The 16988-nt window shown below is 39.5% G+C and overlaps 2 protein-coding genes across 2 annotated transcripts; both read left to right on the forward strand.

Moving 5' to 3' along the window:
• The first annotated feature begins 101 nt into the window (after positions 1 to 101).
• Positions 102 to 623, forward strand: LOC124136730. Its single transcript, XM_046502726.2, has one exon. It carries the CDS (start codon positions 102 to 104, stop codon positions 621 to 623), a length of 522 nt encoding a protein of 173 aa, XP_046358682.2.
• An 8055-nt stretch (positions 624 to 8678) lies between these two features.
• On the forward strand, positions 8679 to 16988 carry LOC124136699 (15-hydroxyprostaglandin dehydrogenase [NAD(+)]-like). Its single transcript, XM_046502697.2, has 8 exons — positions 8679 to 8786; positions 9943 to 10051; positions 11025 to 11148; positions 13433 to 13539; positions 13910 to 14006; positions 14600 to 14676; positions 15232 to 15377; positions 16532 to 16988. The coding sequence occupies exons 2-8, from the start codon at positions 9959 to 9961 to the stop codon at positions 16656 to 16658; spliced, it is 771 nt and encodes a 256-aa protein (XP_046358653.1). The 5' UTR covers positions 8679 to 8786; positions 9943 to 9958; the 3' UTR covers positions 16659 to 16988.

Below are 16988 nucleotides of genomic sequence, written 5' to 3' on the forward strand. Positions count from 1 at the left end.
AGAGTACAGTGAAGATGGTTTTAGAGCAGAATTCTGAGACTAATAACCGATGTCAAGCCCTAGAAGAGGAAAATTTTCGTTTGAAAGATTAGATGAAAGCAATGGATGACAAACGTGATTACCTTGAGAATGTGAGCAGGCGTAACAATCTGATATTTCACGGTGTCCCGAGAGGTAATGAAACAGAGTCATGGACTGATTGTGAACTGATTGTAAAAAATGTCCTTAGGGACGACCTGCAGTTATTAGATGATGTGAACATTCAAAGGGCACATCGCATTACGAAGGGGAAGGCTATTATTGTTAAGCTAGCAGACGACAAGGACAAACACGCTATTCTGAGGGCATCTAAAGCTTTGAAGGACACTGGTATGTTTATTACTGAGGACTTCTCCCCATTGGTGCGACAGAAGAGAAAGAAACTCCTCCCGAAGATGTTTCAGGCGCGTGAATCAGGTTTGAAGGTATTTTTGCGGTTTGATAAGCTGTATACTGAGGATAATTTTTATTCCTATGACCTGGGGTTAGACTGTGTCACAACTGTCAAATCAGGTCACAAGCCAGGACTTTCACGTGCAGTGAGTGCGTCTGATGATGTCATCAGCTCGCCCGGCATAAGCTAGGAAGATGGCCCGGTCCACCAGTTGCCGCCAGAGATTGATGTGAGTACTTGGTTTGAAATAGTAACATGGAATGTTCATGGTTTGAAACAGAAACCAGCTGACTCTGACTTTATACATTATTGTCTGAAGTTTGATGTCATTGGATTTGTTGAAATAAGGAACAATGTAAATAAAGATGACATTTCTTCTATATTTACAAACCGTACTGTTTATATACTGAACCAAATTAAAAACTTCACAATCCTAAAATTTTAACATTTTGACCAGTTATCATTGTGGGCCCTTACTGTGTATTTAAACAGTAATGACCACGTATTGTCTTCAGATAACACCCGTTTTTGTGCAGGTGAATCGATCAAAATCATGTGCACAGCACTATAGTGGCAAAAGTGTTTTTTCACGTGCAACTGGTCACGTGACCATAATACCGCACGTGTTTACACCCATACTTGTTAGCAGTCATTAACAATAAAAGAAATACACAAGAAAACAAAAATCTTTACGGCCATTTGTCATGCCACGCCTTTCAAATGTGCAACGTGAACGTGCCACCGTCATGTGGCAGACGGGAACGTCCGTAGCTGAAGTCGCAAGGACGATGGGTTGTAGTCGACGGACTGTTTATGATTTACAGACGCGTCTACAGCAAACGGGTACCACCGCTGATCGCCCTCGGCCAGGTCGACCACGTGTGACGTCACATGAAGAGGATCGTCAGATTGTCTTTCGTCACCTCCGTAACCGATTTTGACGGCTACATCAACCAGAAATGAACTGAGTGCGCAAACTCTTCGAAACCGTCTGAGAACTGCTCACCTTCAAGCACGACGGCCATACTGCGGGCCGATTCTGACTCAATTACACAGACGTCAACGTCAATTGTGGGCACAGCGACATTTACGATGGACTCAGAGGAATTGGAATCAAGTCGTCTTCAGTGATGAATCCCGATTTAATCTTCCATTTGCTGATGGTAGGGCGAGGGTGTGGAGGCGCCGTCATGAACGTCTTCCGACCTCAATCCCATCGAACACGTCTGGGATGCTCTTGGCATAAGTCTGCGCACTCTCCAGAACCAACCACAGAATTTGCAAGATCTCAGCACCATTTTGCAGCAACAATGGCGTCGTCGTTCCAATCATGTGTTCACAAGCATCACAAGGTCCATGTGGAGGCGTTGTGTGGCAGTTGTCAACCCACATGGTGACTATACAGGCAACTGAACTTGTGTGCCATCAGATTCTCGTGCTTGGGACTAATGATTTAAACTGTTGATGTTATTACCGAATACCGTAGGTGCTTGGAACAAATTATGGTTACCACCGTAAATTAAAATCCTTCTTTAGACATTAATGATTAAAAATTACCTTCTCTGATACATTTGTCCGTTGTATATCATATATGGGGTTACTTTTAAAAATGTGAAGTTTTTAATTTGTCTAAGTATATTAACCAACGGGACTTTAATAACAGAGGCGGTGTTGCCGTTTGCGTTAGCCATTTTTCAAGTCAATACATCAAGAAGATCTGGTCTGACTTTACTGTTGTATTTTTGTGCTTTTGGATAAGAAACATTTTGGTTACACATATGATATTTTATATGGGTGTGTGTATATTCACCCTGTATATTCATCCGTCCGGAGCGACCCAAGACTGCAGAAAGGGATTGATTATTTAGAAAACTGTTTGCTCTCGTGCATCACAGATGCTGATATTGAAGACTTTGTTTTTGTGATTATGGGTGACATGAATGCTAGAACAGGCAACTTAAAGGATTTTATTTTACAGGATGGCAACAAATACATTCTTTCACTGGAAGATTTGAATTATAAAACTGACAGTTTTAGCATATCTAGAAAGTGGACAGATGATCATGTAAACTCCTATGGTTGTGATTTAATAGATTTATGCTGTTCTCTTGATATACATATGATGAATGGGAGAACAATATCAGATCCCCGCGGGGATTTTACATTCTTTGCTGGTGGGGGTGCCAGCATGGTTGATTATTGTTTATGTTCATCTGACTTATTTAGTACTGAATTATGATTTCAGTGTAGCCACAAGATGTGAGTCAGATCATTTTCCCATTGTGTTTAAGTTTGCTGTTACAGATACAGAGAATGTTATCAGTAACACGAATGCTGATAATGCAGAATCTAGTTGTAGATACCGATGGTGTGCTGGTAAGGCTGAAGCGTTTTCTGAGTTACTTCGCGACTCGCAATCATCATATAGTTTTGATGATTTCATGGGTGATATTTCTAGCGGTGTTGATTGTGCTGTTACAAAGTTGACACCATTGATCATTACTTGTGCTTCTGTCAGTGATATGAAGGTAATTACAAGTTCAAACATATGTACATTTTCAGGAGCAATATGGCATGATAGCGAATGTAAAGAGCTGAAATATGAGAAATATCGTATTCTTAATATGTTTAGAATAACTGGTGATCTGAACTATCTACAACAGATTAGACAGTTAAGAAATGCGTATCGAAATATGTGTAGACAAAAGAAATTGATTTTTGAAGAGCGATTACTTGAGGATTTAATGTCTCATACTTGTAGTCCTAAGATCTTCTGGAACCAAGTGAAGGGACTGGTATAAAAAAACAGTAAGGCAACTCAGTTTATAGCTCCATCAGAATGGGTCTCCTACTTTAAAAATATTTTGAATATAACTGATTATGATGTTGATCATGATAATCTTGCTTCCGCTGAGAGTTTTGTTTATGAACATGAGGAATTTAACTGTTTTGTCTGCAATGATGAAGAATTAAATGATATTTTGGATTGTGAAATCACTTAACCAGAGATTTTACATGCTATTAATCACTTGAAAGATGGTAAGGCGGCTGGTCCCGATGGAGTTCTACCAGAAATGATAAAGTGTTGCAAGGGTAATCTTCTTCCTTATCTAGTTATATTATATAACGCTATTATCCAGAGTGGTAATTTTCCTGAGGATTGGGCTGGAGGTTTACTTACTCCCCTTCATAAGAAAGGCAGCAAATTTGATGTTAACAATTATAGGGGTATTACACTTAGTGATGCATTGGGTAAAATATTTACTTTTATTCTTAATAAACGGCTTACTATGTTTTGTGACATTTACGATAAGATACCAGAGTCTCAGGCAGGTTTTAGAGCTGGATACAGCACCATTGATAATATATTTGTGTTGCAAATTCTAATACAGGAATACTTATCTAAAGCTAATGGCAGATTTTACTGTTTATTTGTTGTTTTTCGAAAAACCTTTTATTGTGTAAATAGAAAATTGTTGTGGTATGTCATGTTAAATAAGGGTATACATGGAAAGTTATTTTATGTCATTAAAGATATGTATTTAAAAGTGAAATCGGCTGTAAAGTTATCAAATAGCACAGCAACTTGCTGCTTTGAAACGCTAAGTTGTGTACGCCAAGGCTGCACCCTTAGCCCAATATTGTTCTCTTTGCTTATTGTTGAATTAAAATCAATGTTGCAGTCCTCCGGCGAGAGGGGAATATTTGTGAGTCAAGAATCTCTAGACATTTTGTTGATATTGTATGCCGGTGATTTGTGCATAATTGATGATACTGTAGTTTGTTTCCAACGAAAACTTAATATCCTTATGTCTTTCTGTACTAAATGGGGTTTAGAAGTTAACCTTAGTAAGATTGAAATTTTAGATTTCAGAAATGGTGGAAAACATAGGAGTACTGAGAAATGGAGGTTTGGAGATGTTAATGTTAATGTATCTACCTATTATAATTATCTTGGTTTGTTATTTTCAAATCGGCTGTGTTGGACGACTGGTATCAGCTCTCTTGTTCAGAAGGCAAATAAGGCTATGTTTGTCGTTAAGAAATTACAGCATTGTTTGAAGAACATAACCGTACATATACTTTTCAAAATATATAACAGTCAAATGAAGCCTGTATTATTATACACTTCAGAAATATGGGGCTATTCCAAAATTGCAGCAATTGAAAAATTTCAGATTAAATTCTGTAAATTTACTATTGGAATTGGAAGTCATGTTACAAAAGTTGCTGCCCTTGGCGAATGTGGTAGATAAAGATTATTTATTGATTATCACAAGAGATGTATTAAATATTGGTTGAAATTGTTATCTTTACCCAGTTATAGATACCCTAAGCAATGTTATTTAATGCTGAAATCTTTAGATGAAGTTAATCGCAATACATGGGTAACTGGTGTCAAAAGATTATTATTCAGTTATGGATTTGGCCACGTGTGGTTTTCGCAGGAAGTTGGTTATGAGACCCTCTTTATTAATGCATTTATTCAAAGGTTAAAAGATTGTAACCAACAGAACTGGTATTGTAAAGTTGATGAAATACGTAAATTATCAATGTATGAGGAATATAAGTCATTGCTAACAGTTGAAAAGTATCTCTGTGAAATCACAAGCCGTCATTATAGAAGTATGTTTTGTTTGTTAAGAGTTGGCGAGTTGCCATTGATGGTTAATTTAGGCAGAAGATGCGGTATAGAGTACTGTTATAGGCAGTGCAGATTTTGTAATTTACAGGAAATTGGAGATGAGTTTCATTTTATGCTTGTCTGCCCATGTTACAGATATTTAAGAAATAAGTATTTACCTATTTATTACTCTTCCAATCCTACTTTATTAAATATAATACACTTTTATCTTGTAACCGCACTAGTATTGTAACTAATTGTGTTAAGTATATACTGGAAGCACTTGCAATCCGAAATACTGTCACTTAATACCCTCTGGCATCTGCCTCATACTGTATTTTGAATGAGTATTTGTACGTGGGCCTATGACCTTTATACTGATATAAAGAATTGAAATAAGGGTTATGCTTAGTATTTGAGACAGGGATTTGGTGGTACATTTGCTTGACTCGTCAATCTCTCTCTTTGTACAGATTTGTATGTAGCTTTGGAATCCGGTACAAAAGAGGTTACATGTGGCATTATTTGATATGTCATTTATACCAAGTTCTTTGATCAAACAATTAACGTATAATGGTTGTGTTATTTGAGGCCCTGTCGGTGGGAACAACTACAAACCTTTCATGTAGGGCGAACAGACTTGCTGACAGCTTGCTGGGGCAGAATGGGCTTATTCCAATTCCGTTTCCTTTTTTTAAGTTAGTGCATTCTACTAATAAACGTGCCGCCGATCAAGGGAACTTGAATTTGAAGTTAAACTTTGGCTGCACTTACAGCATGCCAACCCACAAACAAGACATGCGTATCAAACCGTTGGACAATGTCATGCTAAGATTAACTCTACAACAGAGAGAACAAGCTGTTCTGATACAACAACGAGCAACGCATGACCACGCCGTAAGGGGTTTTGGCTGTAGACTAATGACAGTCACCAGGCGCATAGCCTGATTGAAGCAGACTGGGTGGAAGAGAGACAGGTCTTGGAGTGGCAGACCTCTTGTCATCACCATCCAGGAAACGCTGCGTGCGTATCCTCCATCTGAGGAATGATATTATCACTGTGACATCATCAGCTGAGCCTTCCTCCTAGTCGCTTGACAGTGTCCAGAAGAGTGTGTCGGTAGAATATTAGAGCCTACAGAGCTATACGAGACGTAACGCTGACAGACTGTATCGCTGGTGGAACAGAAACTGGTAAAGAGTCATGTTCACAGGAGAGAACAGATTCAAGCTTTTCCTGGCAGATGTAAGAAGAACGTTATTGCAATCAAGATGTCGAACCGTTTGGAGGTGTCAGCATCTGTAGCCTGGCCAATGCGGCATCCTTACTCCTGCAATGCAGTATAATTCGCCCTGTCAATTCAGGACGAGGTGGGCATACACAATACTGTCTGACATCTTGAAATGGAAGTTTTGAAATGATTATCAATAAGTGTTACAGACATAATATCTATCATGCTCACGTCTCGATATCAAAGATTACGGCTTTACTAACGGAATACTCTGTATTGAAGAGGATGGCCATATTGTGGTCGAGACTTTATTTGGGGACTGAGCAGATTTATTTTCAGGCAGATGGAGGATGAGTTCTTTATTTACACAAAATAATGAGCCGTTGAAACTTGATACTGTAGTTAGTATTGGCATTAGTATTATTATTAATATTAGTATTTAGTATTAGTATTTAGTATTAGTTTGCAGTATGGGTTTTAGGGATTTTAATGAAGATTTGATACAACACCTTTTAACTTAGTTATGCTTGGTTCAGTCACTACTCTATCAGCTCCTTTGTGTCAGCCAGTGCAAATGTTCTGGTTGAGTGGTTGACCCTATTGTTTTCCTAAGGGTCAGCTTTGCATGCTTTTTAACCCTCACTTGCACCTCAGTCACTACACAGACAAGTCACTGACAGGCGACAGCAAGTGGACACATTTTACAGATTTTGTAAAGTCAAGGTATGTTTCCAATTTAATATTCAAACATATATAAATCTATCTTTTCATAAATAAGATTACATAAATAGGTGTACGTTAAATAAGGTATTTGTTATGATGTGTGTGAGATTTAGTCAATGTCCGATTCTCCTGGACAGAGTGTTGTTTGACTATGTTTATGAGGCTATTATCATATATGTGTTAAAATGTATTGTAAGTGTGTGGACATTTCTGATAGTTTTAGGATGTTTAGTAATTTATTGTGTTTTATGGTAGTGCTGTGTTCAGATCTGTCAATATGTATAAACAATAGCACCGATTTGATAATAATGTCCACACGTGCAAGAGCATTGTGCAAGGAAGCTAGTTTTATTGTACATTTAGAATAACTTCCATATTTATAGGTACTTTGATGTCACTGTTGCCCTGGCCATGTATGATGTAGTCGTGACAGACTAAAGTGTCACCTACACCTAGAGGCCATACTTCTGGTATGTTTACTTATCACCACATGTAAATATATATTATAATTATTATTATGTTTATCTATTGATGACGTTTTACACCACCTAAGAAGTATTTTGATTTGATGTATGCATATACTATATGTATGTATAACGTAATTCTAATGATGTATCATATTCGGACGTATACATATCCTCTATATATGTATAAGGTTATCCTAATGAAGTATCATGTTCCCATTTTAATTGTCATAATTTACAAGATTCTTATTGAGTGTTATTGTGCATTTCAGGGTGTGAAAGAAAGGGCATAATCTAATAAAACGAATCACACCAGTAGCTGTGTTTTTGACATCATTTATCGATGCACACACATATTCTGCTACATGTCTCTGCATTTGATCTATGATCGCTTATCGCAATATCGCAATCTCACAATCTCGACTTGTCAAATCTGGCTGCAAGCCTTTAAATCGCCAGAATGCGAGAATGCGAGATTTCATTATCTGGCGTGCTCGCGTTCTCGAACTTTGTGTATATTCAGTTTCTTCTCAGAGGTCGAGATCGTGAGAATGTCCCTAACTGTATTCTAAACATCTCCGAGGTTCTGTTTGAAAAAATTAAACACACTATAGCTAATGGTGTTAAAAAATTTCAACCAAAACCTCGGTGTGTTTTCACCTATACTTACACGCACCATGCGGTGTCGCGAAATGGATTTGACCATGGACCTAAATAACCTTTCTTAGGTCCGTGGTTTGACATGTCCCGTCCCTGTCGGATGTACCGGTTGTACGTAGATTGTTCGGGAACATTATCGCCGGTACACCAATATTTGTACATACATCATTCTCGCTTCAGCAACCCACGTTTGCCGTAAAGGCGACTATGCTTTTCTTAAGAGCCGACTAACGGGATCGCTGACTTGGTTGAAGAATGTCATCGTATCCCAAATGATATCAATCACTGATCCGCTCATGATATCAATCACTGGTTTGTCTGGTGCAGACACGATAATTTACAGGCCGTCGTCAAAAAGCTAGAGTATTGCTGAACGCGGAGTTAAAAAACAAACAAACAAACAAACATGCAGTCTTTGTAAACTGTCCTCACTAGCGCTAGGAAGGCGTGTGCACAGATATTCACCGATCGCCCTGCAAACTGTCCCAGTTTTAGACAGGCGTCTTCACTGACCCAGTTCTGGTCGCTGCACACGATAGTGTCGAAGTTCAAAGTTCAAAGTTCAAAGTTCAAAGTTCGATATCTCGGGGACGTGGGCTCTGAGCAAATCCGAGACTTGCTATTCACGATCGCAGCGGGCAACGAACGCGGTGAGTTTTTATGTGGAACACAAATAATATTTTGGTTACATCCTGTCTATAACGCCGGCGTGCTTACACACCAGACACTCATACTTGGACGTCTGTCGTATAGCACAAGGTAAACGGGTGAGGTCTGTAAATAATTCAAGGCTAAAGTACAAGTAAATAGAATTTGTGGGTCAAGGTGACATGCTATTGGATATAGAAGGGGTTTTAAGGTGAACAGCAAATCCTGTAAATCCAACCGGTTAAATTATCTAATTTTGTCTTCTAGGGGTTCTAATCGTGGGGTCTTTGATTGTTTTTTGTAATAGTTTTTTTTGTAATGAGCAGAAGGAGTACAATATATCAGCGGCTTTGATGTTTGTGTGAGTTAAGGAGTGGTAGTTTATTAAATATGGTGAGGGTGTATGGGTGAAGGTAGGTTTCTGTGCGTGTGTGTTGTTTAATCTGCCGCACCTTAGTTGTGAAAAGTTGCGTCCCTTAGCCTTGCGATTCGGGGTAGAATAGGTCTTCAGCAACCCGTGCTTGTCGTTAAAAGTGACTATCGTAAGGAGCGACTAATGGGATCGGATGGTCAAACTCGCTGACTTGGTTGATGCATGTCATCGTATCCCAATTGCGTAAATTGATGCTCATGATGTCAGTTACTGGATTGTCTTGTCCAGACGCGATTATTTACAGACCGCCGTCATATAGCTGGAATATTGCTGAGTGCGGCGTTAAACAACAAGCAGCTCCACTTTGCTTTCCACTGGAATAAAGATGACACAAAATTTCGACACGTCCCAACAGGTTATATCAGAAGCACTAGGCAAAACGTCAGGTGCTAGTTATGATTTTTGGAAGGCTTTGTGATAAGGGCTGTCACTGATAGTTTCAGTACATATTTTGAAAATAGATTTGATTTATTCAATTGTAAACAGTTTATATTACAGAGTAAAGGGATATGAAACAAATTAAATGACATTTAATATATATCTGGCCATGACGTATGATATAAATTGTTTTCTATGCCCCCCATGCAATAATCATGTTATTAGTTTTACAGCTGTTGTGGAAATTTAATGTTGTTTTCAGTCCGATGTATTAACATACACCTATTGTAGCCCTGTTCACAGAGCAGTATAGTAATTACATTTATATATAATATGTACACCTTCAGCATACCTGTCGTCGACATGCAGCTGAAAGATAAGGTCGTGTTCATCACTGGAGGTGCACAGGGGTTCGGGAAGGCCGTGGCTGAAGCTGTGCTGAAGAAGGGTGCAAAGGTAAAAGTGTTCTTGAAATACAACCCAAACAAACAAAACACTTCAATATTATTTTTAGTAGCATTTCCCACCGCGTTATATGTGAGGAGTAATACCCTCTTGCTCTGATCACATCTTTGAACTCATGGTGTGATGTGGTCGATCCAAGACGTCAAAGAAAACACTATCACGACTCATAGTGAGAATATTCCTTTTACAGAGATATTTACAGATGAGTTCAGATTCCAATATTATTTTCGAGACAATAATTGGATTCTATTATTTTATTTTGTGAGCCGAATTTGTACGAGCCTCCCAAACACCACTTTGCTTGTCTGTTACTCAAAAGGTTATAATACATATCGATTCAGCAATCAACAAAACCCTACACTTTTACATGTTACTAGTTACAATGTCTACGTCTCAATCTTTTTAAAACCAAGTATCAGTGTGAAGACCTGAGGACATCTGCATAGGAAGTCGCGTCACGTGAACGAACTTTGACCGCACAATCTAAATGAAAGACGCGTGGGTTCAGTCAGACGTTACCTACCAAAACGATTCGGCTTCATTTCTATACATCCTCCATTTTTGAAATTTCGGTCTCATCAAAGGAGTGCTGCCCCAGAACACAAATGCACTCGGGATAATCCCTTTTGGGTGTAGATGGCCTGGCGCTCATCAAATACAGGATGTATACAATATCCTCAGCAATATAATAGCGTGGCTTTATTGTTTTGCATTCGGAACTACCCGATATCATCATGTTCAAGATACAGTCGTTTTATGGAGGTGTTCTCAGATCTTCACGTAAAGCTGTTTCGTATTGGAATGAAAGATCTGATTTCTATAAGGTTTCTTAGATGTGAGAAGACAAATGCACACTGGTGTTAATGACCAACTTGTATAAAAGTCTATGTCTGTTTCACCCATCAAGCAAGGATCTGAAGAAAGAAGATACACTGTTTGACATATTAGTTCCTTTTCTTGTCAGGTTTGTGTCGCGGATGTCAAAGTGGACCAAGGGGAGGCAACTGCCAAGGAGCTACAAGCTTCCAGTGGAGCAGACAATGTCCTCTTTGTGAAATGTGACGTGTCTGATGCTTCTGTATTTGAGGGTAAGACTCTAAATATATTGACACCATCATGTACATGCACATCCATGTGGGAAGCCAGTATTACTACAGATGTAGTTTGGAGGAGATACTAAATATACTGACACCAACACGACATACACATCCATGTGGGAAGCCAGTGTTACTACAGATGTAGTTGGGGTGAGATACTAAATATACTGACACCAACACGACATACACATCCACTTGGGAAGCTAGTGTTACTACAGATGTAGTAGGGGTGAGATACTAAATATACTGACACCAACGCGACATACACATCCATGTGGGAAGCTAGTGTTACTACAGATGTAGTTGGGGTGAGTTACTAAATATACTGACACCAACACGACATACACATCCATGCGGGAAGCCAGTGTTACTACAGATGTAGTTGGGGTGAGATACTAAATATACTGACACCAACACGACATACACATCCACTTGGGAAGCTAGTGTTACTACAGATGTAGTTGGGGTGAGATACTAAATATACTGACACCAACGCGACATACACATCCATGTGGGAAGCTAGTGTTACTACAGATGTAGTTGGGATGAGTTACTAAATATACTGACACCAACACGACATACACATCCATGCGGGAAGCCAGTGTTACTACAGTTGTAGTTTGGAGGAGATACTAAATGTACTGACACCAACACGACATACACATCCATGTGGGAAGCCAGTGTTACTACAGATGTAGTTGGGGTGAGATACTAAATATACTGACACCAACACGACATACACATCCACTTGGGAAGCTAGTGTTACTACAGATGTAGTTGGGGTGAGATACTAAATATACTGACACCAACGCGACATACACATCCATGTGGGAAGCTAGTGTTACTACAGATGTAGTTGGGGTGAGTTACTAAATATACTGACACCAACACGACATACACATCCATGCGGGAAGCTAGTGTTACTACAGATGTAGTTGGGGTGAGATACTAAATATACTGACACCAACACGACATCCACATCCACTTGGGAAGCTAGTGTTACTACAGATGTAGTAGGGGTGAGATACTAAATATACTGACACCAACGCGACATACACATCCATGTGGGAAGCTAGTGTTACTACAGATGTAGTTAGGGTGAGATACTAAATATACTGACACCAACACGACATACACATCCATGCGGGAAGCCAGTGTTACTACAGTTGTTGTTGGGGGTGAGATACTAAATATACTGACACCAACACGACATACACATCCATGTGGGAAGCCAGTGTTACTACAGATGTAGTTGGGGTGAGATACTAAATATTCGTTCCAACAGAATATGTATTAAATACGTTCCAACATAATTTGTATCAATGTCGTTCCAACAGAATATTTATTAAATACGTTCCAACAAAATATGTATTAATGTCGTTCCAACAGAATATGTATTAAATACGTTCCAACAGAATATGTATCAATGTCGTTCCACAGAATATGAATCAAATGCGACGATTCTGATGAGTATAAGCATAACAATACTGTTCAATCGGAACTCAACTTCAAGGTAAGGGTTTAGACCACTTGAATGCCAACTTCTTAAGTACATTCATAATAAATATAAACTAGGTGCAACTATTGATAGGGCAAATGACAGGGGAGCAAGCAGAGAAAGGACGCAAACAGAACATGCTGCTTGTGTTGATTAGAAACCTGACGAGGTGAACAAGGTTCCGATATCCTCCCTCATGTCTTGGTGTATATGCAATAGTTCGAGTGGTCGTTTGGAACATCCCAATAGCTCTGGTGCGAGTCGTAGTCCATGTAGTTTTCAAGTGCCTATTCTCAACTGCTGCTGTTAATGTGGCTTGGAGGCGGTGGAGTAGCCGACTGGCTAAAGCGTTAGCTTGTCACGCTGAAAACATGGGTTCGATTCCCCACATGTGTGTAACCAATTTCTGTTGTACCCTGTCGTGATATTGGTGGAATATTGCTAAAAGCGGCGTAAAACCATACGCACTCACTAATCAGGTTAGAAACAATATATCTATAATACCTCGAGTTGCACGTGCAGATCATTGGTTGTGTTGGTTGTGTTTTCAGTCATTTGTGACAATATTGGTCAGTGTATACACTCCTGTAACATTTCCCCTTGTTTATATGTTGCTTCCATTTATAATTAAACACATAATATTCATAATACGGCTGTCGATTTGTTTTACGATTTTTAGTTTCTGGCTTTGAACAAGACGGCTTCAACCCTCCATGTATATCTATAGAGGTGAACCTCAATAATTGTGTACCTATATGTATGACTCTTTTAATCTAGATGCTTTCAAAGCTGCCGTCTCGAAATTTGGTCACGTTGATGTAATGTGCAACAATGCGGGCATCATGGATGAACGAATATGGGAAAAACAGCTCGAAATCAACTTCGTAAGTGTTTGAAAGTTTAGTATCCACCATACACATGATATACAACCGCTCACATAGTCCAGGCAAAATGAGGTTTCACATGGAACAATTTGCAACGTTATTTATTTCACCTCAATGCATTTCTACAAGGTCCCAAGAACAACATACTAAAAGTCCCAAGCAATCCTAGTATGGGAAATATGGTCACCAGTTATCAATCTATCTTCCATGTTTCAGATGAGGTTCAATCTTTTGATAAAAAAGCATGTGTTGTGTTGCGGAATTTTAACATTGGGTTTCTAAAAAACTGAACTTTTCGAATTTTGATAAATATACAACCACCCTCTATATCTTTTTACTGTCATATGTCGTTATTGCTGTCAACTTCCAGGGTGGCGTACTGCGGGGGACAATGATGGCGCTGAATCACATGAGGAAGGATAAAGGGGGTAGAGGCGGTGTCATCATCAATACTGCTTCATTGGCAGGTATGAAGTGTTCATTCTTATCCAATAATGCAAAACATCATATTCCGGATCATAGATGAGGTGTTTAAGTTGTGGCAGGTCTGTGAGTGATTGGGTGGCTTGAGAGACGTTGGAGGAGGAGAAGTCTATCTACTTTGCTTCCTGCCCTTAGCGACTGCCCCCGTGAAGATCCGGTTTAAAATGGGTCTCGACCCATGTTTGTCGTAAGAGGCGACCAACGGGATGGATGTCAGTGACTGGTTTGTCTGGTCCAGACTCGATTATCTACAGACCTCCGTCATATGGCTGCAATATTGCTGTGTTAAACAACAAACACAATTATCGACCAACTAGCTACCATGTTACAAGGTAACATTGCATAAAGATATGACACACTTACTCTGAAGCAGTTATACCATAACTTGCATGAATAAGAAACCCTTCCTAAGTGATGCTTGCACTTAATAATGCTTAATGCTTAATAATCTTTGAAGGTTACCAAAAGCGACACGACCCTTTCCATAGTCACACGATATCTCTGCTAAGAGTCGAGTGTATGATTCCGACGCACTTGAATGTTGTAAACTTTATTCTTTCTTTCTGTCTTTTTTAAGGTTTGTTTCCTACGTACTGGTTCCCTGCTTACGCAGCCAGTAAAAGTGCTGTTTATCATTTCACAGCGAGCTGGGCAGTAAGTTTATTTCAAATAGTTTTTTATACAAGTATATTGCGCCTTGATCTGGATATATGCATACTCGATATAAATACCCACATCTTCTACTTTTGGAATGAGCGAAACGCTCCACTCTTCCGGTAATATTGTGTAAATGTGTAAGGTTCCAACCATCACATATTCTGGTGGGGGTGGGGTTAGGGGTTGGAGCTGGGGCGGGGGTTGGGGCGGGGGTTGGAGCTGGGGCGGGTGTTGGGGGGCTGAGGGGCTGAGGGACTGGGGTTTTATCCAAAAGCATAAATTGTTCCCGAAAATTCTTGGTTCAAAGTTATGAATTATGCAGGATCTGGTTTTGTAGCTATAGCTGAAAATATCTAATCTCGATACAAACTCAAATTGTCTGCCCCTACTGGCATAAACGCAACAGCGTGAACGCCAACGTCTCGATTATATGCAAAGCAGTTAACGGCATTTTCAAATGCAGTTAAATGGTTATGTGAATAAATGTATGATGACGTTATCCCATCAGTGAATGACAACAATATACACTACATTATGTCATTGTTTCATCAGCAAAACCCCGAAATGAAGGCCGCCGAAATTCGCCTGGTTAGTATCTGCCCGTCGGGCGCTAAGACGGCTCTGCTTGACTTGGCTGATGACCAGATCATAAACCCCGCACACTTCAAGCAGGTTATGGAACAAGTCGTGTACTGCACGTAAGAACGCACCCATTATTCTTAACAACTGAACAACAAACCTATTATCATGATTATTAATGAGATAATGAGATGAAGTCGGTTTTTAATGAATTGATAGACGTCTCGAACGACAAAACCTTTTCCATAATCATTACAAGCCTCTGCTAAACGCAGGGTCAATGGTGCGATTCCGACCGTATCATAAGCATGTGTTTATGAATCACTATCAATTCGTCATGAAACCAGATGTTCGCGAAAAGGTGAGTGTATTCTGCCCCACCTGCCACAAACTTCGCAGAAACAGCATGCTCGATTATACTTCAAAAGTTGTGAAATGTAAACATAGAGGCTGGTTAAATATTGTCCGACATAAAAGGAAAGTTGAGGTCATCCCTCCTTATACAGTCTTGTGAATATTACTGTGTAACTCTGACATTATATACATTGAGTGAGTGAGTGAGTGAGTGAGTGAGTGGGTTGGATTTAACGCCGCTTTTAACAGTATTCCAGTAATATCACGGAACACAGATATATCCTCATCTGTGAGAATGTCCAGCATTTCGCATGCTGTTTTCTCATTAAACTTGAGATGACATTTGCTTTCAATTTGACAAAGTGCCCTGAACAAATACAGTGTTTCCCCTTGTGTTTTTGAGAATTCCACAATGCTGCCATTTCTATCACTTCATCATAATATGAATTTGATTTGGCAATACGAGTTTGTATGATTAGAAACATCATCGATATTCATAGACACAGGTTTAAAGATAATCAATACATTTTTCGAATAGGGCACCACGTTCCCCTGTTTTGGAACTCCTAAATTCGCATTCACGGGTTAATGTAATGTTCTGCTTGTTTTGTGTTGTGGCATCTGATGTGAGTTCCAGGGGAAACGGATGGCCCAGTCGTCTAAAGCGCCGCATTTCACTGTGTAGAGTTGCGTCCCTTGGGCACGCTGGAAACCTACGATTTTGGGTTTGAATCCCGATTCGATCCGATTATATTTTTAGCACCAAACCCGTGCTCGTGGATCTCGATAATGTGGTAAACGTCTGAGACCTGCACAACTTTGATTTGTTATCCCACATTAAGCTGACACGCCGTGCTATAACTGAAATACTGTTCAAAGCGGCGTTAATCCGAAGTCACTCACTCACTCTATGTTCCAGGGTAGACCAGGTGGTGGAGGCATTCCTGCTGGCAATGGAGGACGACACCATCAACGGCACAGCCATCACCATCAAAGGCAAAGAAGGTGTGGAAAAGATGAAGTTGTCACTGGTCCCGGCGGAGTAATACCAAAATACCACATGAAATAGTCCCAAGAAGATACAAGAACTTAATCAGTAGTATTAAAATGCCTTTTAAAAAGAAATTGCAAAGTACTGCATGATGTGTATGCGGACCACAGAGAAAGCCTTCGTGTAATCCATGGTATTTTGTTAGATATATATAATCAAAACAGATAAAACAGTCCGAAAGGATTATGTATGGTTGTATGTATATCCACTGAAGTCAGGAGATGGTCCAATGGCCTTGGAATCTTTGCCATAAAGCGAAAGGCGCTCAACAAATGAGCGACATGAGTGATCGATGACATGTTGTGAATAAAACATGCTATTACGA

This window comes from Haliotis rufescens, unplaced genomic scaffold (assembly GCF_023055435.1).
Source record: "Haliotis rufescens isolate VD_foot unplaced genomic scaffold, xgHalRufe1.0.p SCAF_1, whole genome shotgun sequence".
NCBI lineage: Eukaryota > Metazoa > Mollusca > Gastropoda > Lepetellida > Haliotidae > Haliotis > Haliotis rufescens.

Excerpts from the sequence above, each read along its gene's own strand:
- LOC124136730 (XM_046502726.2), top strand. The coding sequence starts at position 102 with ATGGATGACAAACGTGATTACCTTGAGAATGTGAGCAGGCGTAACAAT.
- LOC124136699 (XM_046502697.2), top strand. The coding sequence starts at position 9,959 with ATGCAGCTGAAAGATAAGGTCGTGTTCATCACTGGAGGTGCACAGGGG. Across the intron at positions 14,677-15,231 it reads ATTTCACAGCGAGCTGGGCA|CAAAACCCCGAAATGAAGGC; the intron begins GTAAGTTTATTT and ends TTGTTTCATCAG. Across the intron at positions 15,378-16,531 it reads GAACAAGTCGTGTACTGCAC|GGTAGACCAGGTGGTGGAGG; the intron begins GTAAGAACGCAC and ends TCTATGTTCCAG.